The sequence below is a fragment of the Rhipicephalus microplus genome, unplaced genomic scaffold (assembly GCF_043290135.1).
Source record: "Rhipicephalus microplus isolate Deutch F79 unplaced genomic scaffold, USDA_Rmic scaffold_251, whole genome shotgun sequence".
NCBI lineage: Eukaryota > Metazoa > Arthropoda > Arachnida > Ixodida > Ixodidae > Rhipicephalus > Rhipicephalus microplus.
The window spans coordinates 146227-154553 of record NW_027464822.1 but is presented as its reverse complement, the minus strand read 5'-3'; the positions used below and the strand labels follow the sequence as shown (position 1 = coordinate 154553).

Genomic DNA, 8327 nt, shown 5'->3' with positions numbered 1-8327 from the left:
TAAAATTGAGTCCCGTTACTGTCTGCGATTGAGCAAGTAGGCGCGCTCAGTGGCAGTTGGATGTACGGGGTGTTTGTGTTAGAATGTTTTGTTGCGTTTTACTCCTTGTCGTTGCGCGGACGTGTATGCATATACCAACACTGCCGGTGGTCTCTCGTCGTCTTCGCCCATCTACGTAATGGTCGCAAATAAGCGACAACGCAAGGAGCAAGTTTTTTTGGCGTGGCAGTGCGCATTTGCCCTCGGTGATGCGAGGCGCTCTAGTGCGATGCGCGCTGTTGGCGTGAATGGTGGCGTCTCGCACTCCGTCGCGCCGCTTCGGGAAGCGACGAGCTACAGCGTCGATTGATGTGTTGCCTGGAAGGCGAAAGAAATGCGCAGCAGGCTGTATTGTACAGCGGTAGTGGTTTCGTTTCGGTGTACCTCTTTGCAGCCGCGAACTGCACGGTTGCCCGAAAATGAGCGCCAGCCAGCATCCTGGCGTACGCTTCCGCGCTCGCACGCGGACGGGTTCTCACGCTTCGGCCAATGGGAGGGAGAGAGATGGGTCGTGCGGCGAAGCCGCTTTTGCCGATCTCCGGCAGGAGCGCAGTTTCGCTCCGTCAGTCGAGGTGATCGGACGCACGCAGCATGGCCCGAACTAAACAAACCGCGCGCAAGAGTACTGGAGGCAAGGCTCCGCGTAAGCAGCTTGCTACCAAGGCTGCTCGCAAGAGTGCCCCTGCCACAGGCGGGGTGAAGAAACCTCACCGTTACAGGCCTGGAACCGTGGCCCTGCGTGAAATTCGCCGATACCAGAAGTCGACCGAACTGCTGATCCGCAAGCTTCCCTTTCAGCGCCTGGTGCGGGAAATCGCTCAGGACTTCAAGACGGACCTCCGTTTCCAGAGTTCTGCCGTGATGGCCCTACAGGAAGCTAGCGAGGCCTACCTCGTTGGTCTTTTCGAAGACACCAACCTGTGCGCCATCCACGCTAAGCGCGTCACCATCATGCCAAAGGACATCCAGCTGGCTCGGCGCATTCGCGGTGAGCGCGCCTAAGTTGGGCTGCTCCCTGCGCTTCGGTCGACAGGCAAGCAACAACAAACGGTCCTTCTCAGGACCACCAACGTGTCTGCTTTGGCTACGAGACCACTCCAGGCCACGTACTCCGGCCGCACCCTCTTTTGCTGTCATGTTTTGTACGTACGTGGCTGCCGTTGTCTAGCGCGCGGAAGAACGGAACGTCGGCGCGTCGTTATTACGAAGAAATGGCTCAGCTTTGACAAATTCAAGGTAAAAGTGTGTATCATTATGAGTAGACAGAGAAAAGGTAGGCTAGCTTCAGTCGGTGTGTGTGCAGCAGCCGTGCTGCGACCCTGTGGTGTGTCAATTTCATTTATGTGTTTACCTTTTTGCCCGCCGCTTGTAAGGTGTTTTTGAGGGCTTCTGTTTGCGTAACGCCATGGTGACTTGGGCTGCTGGACCCCGGCGCAACTTTTGGGTGCACTCGTAGGAGGTGATGAAGTTTTACCGAGAGACGAAATAAACAATTGTATCGGGCCAGTTGGTAAGGATCCATCTCGCTAGGAAGCGCAGCCACTATTACACAGACCTCACAACACAAGCGCTTAACTTCAACTGAACTTTCATTGCAAACGTCAGAGTTTATAAAGGGGGTGAACAGAGAAAAAGAATAGTAAAAGGTAGACAACAAAAAGCACACGTGCCAGTCCCGCACATTACTGTCTGTTATTCTCTATCACCCCATCCAAAAAACAGTTCTTTCCGCGTGAGCGCGATAGAGAGTGCACTAACACACTCGAAATCATCGCGTGTCATTTCCTTTCATTTCTTTTGAAGCTGAACAAGTTTTTGTGCCATATTCTGGACAATTTTTTTTTTTTTTTTTGCAATAAACGTTTAGTTGAAGTTAAGCGCTTGTGTTGTGTGTTCTGTGTAATAGTGGCTGCGCTGCCTAGCAAGATAGACGAAATAAATTGTGTTAGAAGCACCAAATGGAATGCGCTAACGGCGGGTTCTCTCTCTCTCTCTCTCTTTTTTTTTTTTACCTTACGTTTGTTTTTCTATTCAAAGGTATTAAATTTACTCTGTCCCTGTGCTGACCCGTTCAGGTGTCATCGTAAGGATAGACGGTTACGTGTGGAGCTTTTTTTTTTTTTTTTTTTAATGAGAAATGACAACGCTTACATGCTCTTTTCTGTCTTTTTCGGTGCCGAGCTGCGTGATTTGGTTGTCTCTTTGCAGCATTTGGCGTCGCGCACTTGTGGCTAACTGATGTCGCGAGGAAATATATATAAAGTATAGAAAAACAAACACGCTTGAGGGTACGAACAGAGCCATCGTGACTGCGAAGCGAAACACGGCCGCGTCACCTGTTTGGGTGGTCCTTAGAAGGACCGTTTGGGGAATGCGGCGAGCGCGCGGAAGGGGTGCTCGCTTACGCCTTCTTCTCCGTCTTCTTTGGAAGAAGCACGGCTTGAATGTTGGGCAACACACCGCCCTGCGCGATGGTGACGCCGGAAAGCAGTTTGTTCAGCTCCTCGTCGTTGCGGATGGCGAGCTGCAAGTGACGGGGGATGATCCGGGTCTTCTTGTTGTCACGAGCGGCGTTGCCCGCCAGCTCGAGCACCTCGGCGGCCAGGTACTCGAGTACGGCAGCCAGGTAGACCGGAGCGCCAGCTCCGACGCGCTCGGCGTAGTTTCCCTTGCGTAGGAGGCGGTGAATACGGCCCACGGGGAACTGAAGCCCCGCGCGGCTAGAACGGGTCTTGCTCTTGCCTTTCGCCTTGCCGCCCTTGCCACGTCCGGACATGGTGTTGCTTTTCGCTTGGTACGACGCCGGTTGCCGAAAACAAGAAAGCTGCTGCCTTCTGAGATGAGAGCCGTGCTCGAATGGTTTCCGTTGCCACCATCGCGCGCCGCCGCTCGCGGGGAACGGATGAGAGTGTGAGAGAGAGAAGCCGTGCGAACCAATGGGGCGCGCGCGTTGTGCTGATCTCGTCAACACCCCTCGCTCATATTTAAGCGCGGCGAGACGGGGGGACACGCGCATTCGACTCTGGTCTCGCGTGCGTGTTGTGTGAAATCATGCCTCCCCAACCGTCTGGCAAAGCCGTCAAGAAGGCCGGCAAGGCGCAGAAGAATGTGCGCGCCACGGACAAGAAGAAGAAGAAGCGCCGCAGGAAGGAGAGCTTCTCCATCTACATCTATAAGGTGCTGAAGCAGGTGCACCCCGACACTGGTGTCTCCAGCAAGGCCATGTCCATCATGAACAGCTTCGTGAACGACATCTTCGAGCGTATCGCCGCCGAGTCGTCACGCCTTGCTCACTACAACAAGCGCTCGACCATCACGAGCCGGGAGATCCAGACCGCGGTGCGCCTGCTGCTGCCCGGAGAGCTGGCCAAGCACGCGGTGTCCGAGGGTACAAAAGCCGTCACCAAGTACACCAGCTCCAAGTAGGCGTGCGTCGTGGGCCACAGCGAGCAACGACAAATCAACGGCTCTTCTCAGAGCCACCCAAATTGTCTGCGTCGGCATAGGGGTTGTGCTGAGAGATTCGGCTCCGAATCCATCCTCTTCTCTCTGTTGAACACCGCTAGCAGGAGCGTTGGTGTGCCGCGCTCGACGTGTGTGCTCGGGGAGGTTGAACAGGTAAATTAGAGAAGACCGAGTGCGCGGAGAAAAGTGCCACAAGTACGGTAATGGAGGGAAAACAAAACCAGGAGCGTGGTAATTAAAAAAAAAAAAAAACAGGGGGAAGGTGGCCGCTTCTCTCAAAAAAAGGTAACATGAACTCGAGTGTGTTCAGCTCTTGGGAAATGATAGAATAGGAAACTCGCGTCAGCGCTTGCCCGAGCAACTCCGACATGTCGGGCCAAATATGAAGGGGTATACACGGTATGCAGTGCATGCGGAGAGAAGGAAACTGCCGAACACTTGATAATGCTATGTAAAGGGCTTCACCTTATAGTTTAGAATGATGGCGCAGAGTTTTTCAAAAGCACCGGGGTTTAGAGACGGGGGAGGGCAAAATAGACTTTAGGCGGGTAGAATTAACTAGAAGGTGGTTATCTTATTGGTGGCTAAAGTCAAGGCAAGAGTGAAAACTAAACCATTCACTGCAAAGCACCGCGGTCCTATACTTCACTATTTAAAGAGAGAAAAAAAACAAGATAAATGTAGCTGTTTGTTAGGTCAGCATTATGGCTAGGTGGTGATAGCTGCCGCCCGATGTGAAGGGTACAGCCACATTCATCAGACAGCGCAGAGTTCCTTCTCTGCCACGCCATTCATTTGTTTACGAAATTGGGGCATTTATTTCTTGAGAGCGCAGGGCAGGCCCGTTTCGAGACTGTAGGAGGAGTGAATGTAGCTTAAAGTGCGTGGCGCGGTGAAAAATGTGCGGAAGCATTGATGCAAGAAAAGATAGGGGAGAAATATATAGACGCATGTGACAATAGCTGTAGAAGCAGAAAAGCGTGGCGGCGGACTGCATGCTAATTATTGTCCGAAAGCAAAGTATCGACAGCCCGAGTGAAGGAAAAAACAAAACTGTGCGTACGCATGACAGGGGTACCACGCAGGTGATTTATATAGTGCACAAAGAAGTACGAAATCCAGTAAAGAAAGGCGGTCGACACGAGGTATGGGCATTTCCCGTTTTCGCACCGAGTGCTCCGTTTGCGCGTCGCCGAAAGAAACATAGCCAGGCCGGCCAGCAAACGACACTGCTCGGCTTGACGTTTACATAATCACACGGTGTAGCGGAACACTGTGTTCTCTTCGAAAGAACAAATGCGCCTGTGCTAGGCACAAATGAGTGGTACGTTCCATTCGGAATGTGGTGGGAAACTTACCTTAAATGAATGAGCGGACGCACCGTTTATTTCCGCTTTGTTTTAGATTACTGACTATGTTCGGCGGGTCGACAGTGCATTTGTATGAAGCTTTCAAGCGCGATCATTTTGTAATTTCGCATCGTGCGTCCCTGCCACAAGTTCGGGGAAGGAATACTTTCAATATGGGAACCCTCATGATTGTGAAAGATGAAACTGCGACTACTTAAACACACTTGCACCACAGAAATGGCACGCGCAGTTTGGTATTGGGGCACGTGAGAAGGGAATACAATAGATGGGCATTGGCGCGCATCTTTTTTTCTTATTGATATGATATGTAAGGAGATGTCGGCGCACCATTATGGCGCCGGCTACTCCTTGGCCGTTGAGTTAAACTTGAACACGTATCTTGAAGCAAAACGTACAAAGCAGTGCATGGAAAGTAGAAAACTCGGGCAGAGATATGCAAAGACACACTTACACTTATACGCACATATCAGAACACAATGGTAAGTAAATGTTCGAAAGTCAATGAATGAAGTCTCTGATATAATGTCCCTCGATAATATTCGGTCCACCAGCACAAAACAGTAGAGCACACGTCTGGTCCGTATAAAGATGCATTCGCTCGTGTGTACATAATTGTCGACACGTCATTCATTTCACAACACACACATGATGAGAGTCACGTGATACTGTACATAATAAGTACATTTGTTACAAATGAAAGTTCGTTATTTCTTAATACTTATCAGCAATCCCGCTGTCTTGTAAAGAACGTGTTGATGCTTTTAAAGCGTGCGACTGTAAAACTCGAGTAGGCCACGGACCCAGAAGTTTCTTCATGTTAAACGGTCTGCGGTCTAATGCCAACTGTTCGGACTTAAGACGGCGTCTCGTGATGTGGACAGTCTACGAGAAGGTGACATACGTCTTCATCTATCAATCCGCATTCGCATTCGGGACTTTCAGCTCTGCCGTGTCTGTGCAAAGAAAAAAAAAAAAACAAATGTTTTTGTGTATGCCGTGCCTAGCCTCAATCGGTCAATTAGAGTTTCCGATATTCTATCTAATGCCAGCGTAATTTTTAATTCAATAAATGGATCGATGTGGTATAAATCGCACCTCTTTGTACTTTGGTCAAACCAAGCAGTTTTGCTCATTCTGAAAGTTGTATTCTTTATAATACTACGCAATTCACTTTTTTCGAAATATTGGTTGCCACGATGTGTAGACCTACTTTGTGTGCTCTGGACGGCTCTGGAAGGCCAACTGCAAATCTTCTTTGCACAGCTGATGCCGTCCGGATAGTCGTTGATAGATTACTTAACAGGTTGTCAGCCTCCGAAGGTATTATGTAAGCGAAAGTACGCATGCGTAAAACATGCAGCGAACGAACACTCTTCCAACGCTGTAAAGAAGAAAGAATGCATAAAGGGTGGTGCATTTTACGCTCCAATCTCGTCCTATGTAAGGCGCTTTAGAGTTAGGGCTGTTTTGCCTGTAATTGCGTGACCCTTGCAGGGTTCCTCACAGTGCAACCGTGCACTTGAAACGGGCAGGTGTTGAACCACCCCGCAAGGAGATGGGGAAACTTCGCTGCGACCGGACCGCTTGACAGTCCGTGTTTACGGGAGGAGAGGCGCGCCCGAGAGGAGGTGCGCTCTCACTCTCTGCCGTCCCCGTGAATGCTGAAATGAGCGCGGTCGCGTTGCGTGGCTTCGGTGAAACTGCCGTATCGCGATATGTAGTGGAGCTGCCACAGTAAAATTTGAGACACGCGTAGCCAGCCAAAGGTGCTGTTACTTTGCCGAATTTCACGTGCCGGCGTCCACAACAACGCGAGCACGCTTTGTTTAGAAATTTCCGGCCATGAGGCCGTGCCCGGACCGCGTGTGTTAGTCCCTTGGTTTGGCGACAAGGATGGCGTCAAAGTGACGCCGTGAAACGGGTTTCGTGCGTGCAAATGAGGCATTGATGTGATTAGAGAGAAAGCGAGAACATAGAAAAGAAAAAAAAAAAGAGGGGGGGGGGGCACACGCCGGGGACGAGTAGTCGCAAAGTGTTAAGTGTGCAGTTTATTTACGTGCGGCACACAGGTGAGCTGTTGCAGCTGTGAGTTTTGACAAATATTGCGTGTGTCATGTTCAGTGGACACGATGAAACGTTTTTTAGCGAACGCGTTGTATCCGCTGGGCTTGTACGTACGCGTACATGAATTGTCGCTTACTCGGTTTGATGTCTCCTTGCCGCTGGGGCAGCTGATACGACTGATACGCCATTTTGCAGCAGTGAAGGGTGCGTGAATGAATGGGCAAGAAACTTAGCAACAGTAACGAGAAAAGAATTAAAAACAAACAAACAAACAAACGAAAGCATGTTTGCCGTGTATATTCAATCTTGTAGTGCAGAAAAATAGTCAGTGCAGCAACCTGCGCGGCCAACGCGCTCCTCGCGAAGAAAAGAGGGAGAGAGAGACGAGCTGGCCGCCGACCAACCGGCGTGCGCCGTTCGCCTTCCTCCTCAGTCTCGCGGGCCGGCGCCGACACCGCGACTCGATCGTGTCGAGCATTCGCTTTCCGGGCGCGTTTCGAAGCAGAAGCAGAAACTTCGGAAGCCGTCATGTCTGGCCGTGGCAAAGGTGGCAAAGGGCTGGGGAAGGGTGGCGCCAAGCGTCATCGAAAGGTGTTGCGTGACAACATCCAGGGCATAACCAAGCCGGCCATCCGTCGTCTGGCGCGCCGTGGCGGTGTCAAGCGCATCTCTGGCCTCATCTACGAGGAAACTCGCGGCGTTCTCAAGGTGTTCCTCGAGAACGTGATCCGCGATGCCGTCACTTACACCGAGCACGCCAAAAGGAAGACCGTGACAGCCATGGACGTCGTGTACGCCCTCAAGCGTCAGGGCCGCACCCTGTACGGATTCGGAGGCTAAGAAGCCAGCGGCGTCGCCTGCAGCCAGCCAACGAGAACACAACAGCCCTCTTCAGGGCTACCCACTTGATGCTTCGGCAGTGTGATCCCAGCGGTTCGCCATACCCGTCCGTCCCTCTTTGCAATATCATTGCGTCATCGCTCAGGTGAGCAGCACCTCGTGTAGTAGTAGCTTGATCGCGCTGGGTACTTGTCACGTTCACCGCATTTCGTTCGCGTCGTCGTCTTTCTCCTGGGTCTGCATGCACGAATCAATCGCCGCATCTGCGAGTTCTTCCTCTCCTTCCTGCAAGCCAAGCTGCTAAAACGGGCCCGTCAAGCGAACGTCGCCTAGTTACCTTATCGCGCGAAGGAAGAAGCCGAGCGCAGCGTTCTACCCTGGTCACTGCATTCTTGGAGACACGACTATGCTCAGGAAGCACGAACTCGCTTTTTTCTTTGGAATGCCCACTACACGATCGCGTCACGTTGTGTCAAAATAAATAAAAACGCACTATGTTCTACCGTGGGGCACCCAGACGAAGAAGGGATGTGTACTTACAAATGAAAA

At 51.4% G+C, this 8327-nt stretch overlaps 1 protein-coding gene across 1 annotated transcript; it reads right to left on the bottom strand.

The window, feature by feature from the left end:
* Window positions 1–2378: 2378 nt before the first annotated feature.
* Window positions 2379–2890, bottom strand: LOC142792869 (histone H2A-like). Its single transcript, XM_075885696.1, has one exon. It carries the CDS (start codon window positions 2813–2815, stop codon window positions 2441–2443), a length of 375 nt encoding a protein of 124 aa, XP_075741811.1. The 5' UTR covers window positions 2816–2890; the 3' UTR covers window positions 2379–2440.
* Window positions 2891–8327: the final 5437 nt, after the last annotated feature.

Coding starts and splice junctions, on each gene's coding strand:
- LOC142792869 (XM_075885696.1), bottom strand. CDS start 2,815: ATGTCCGGACGTGGCAAGGGCGGCAAGGCGAAAGGCAAGAGCAAGACC.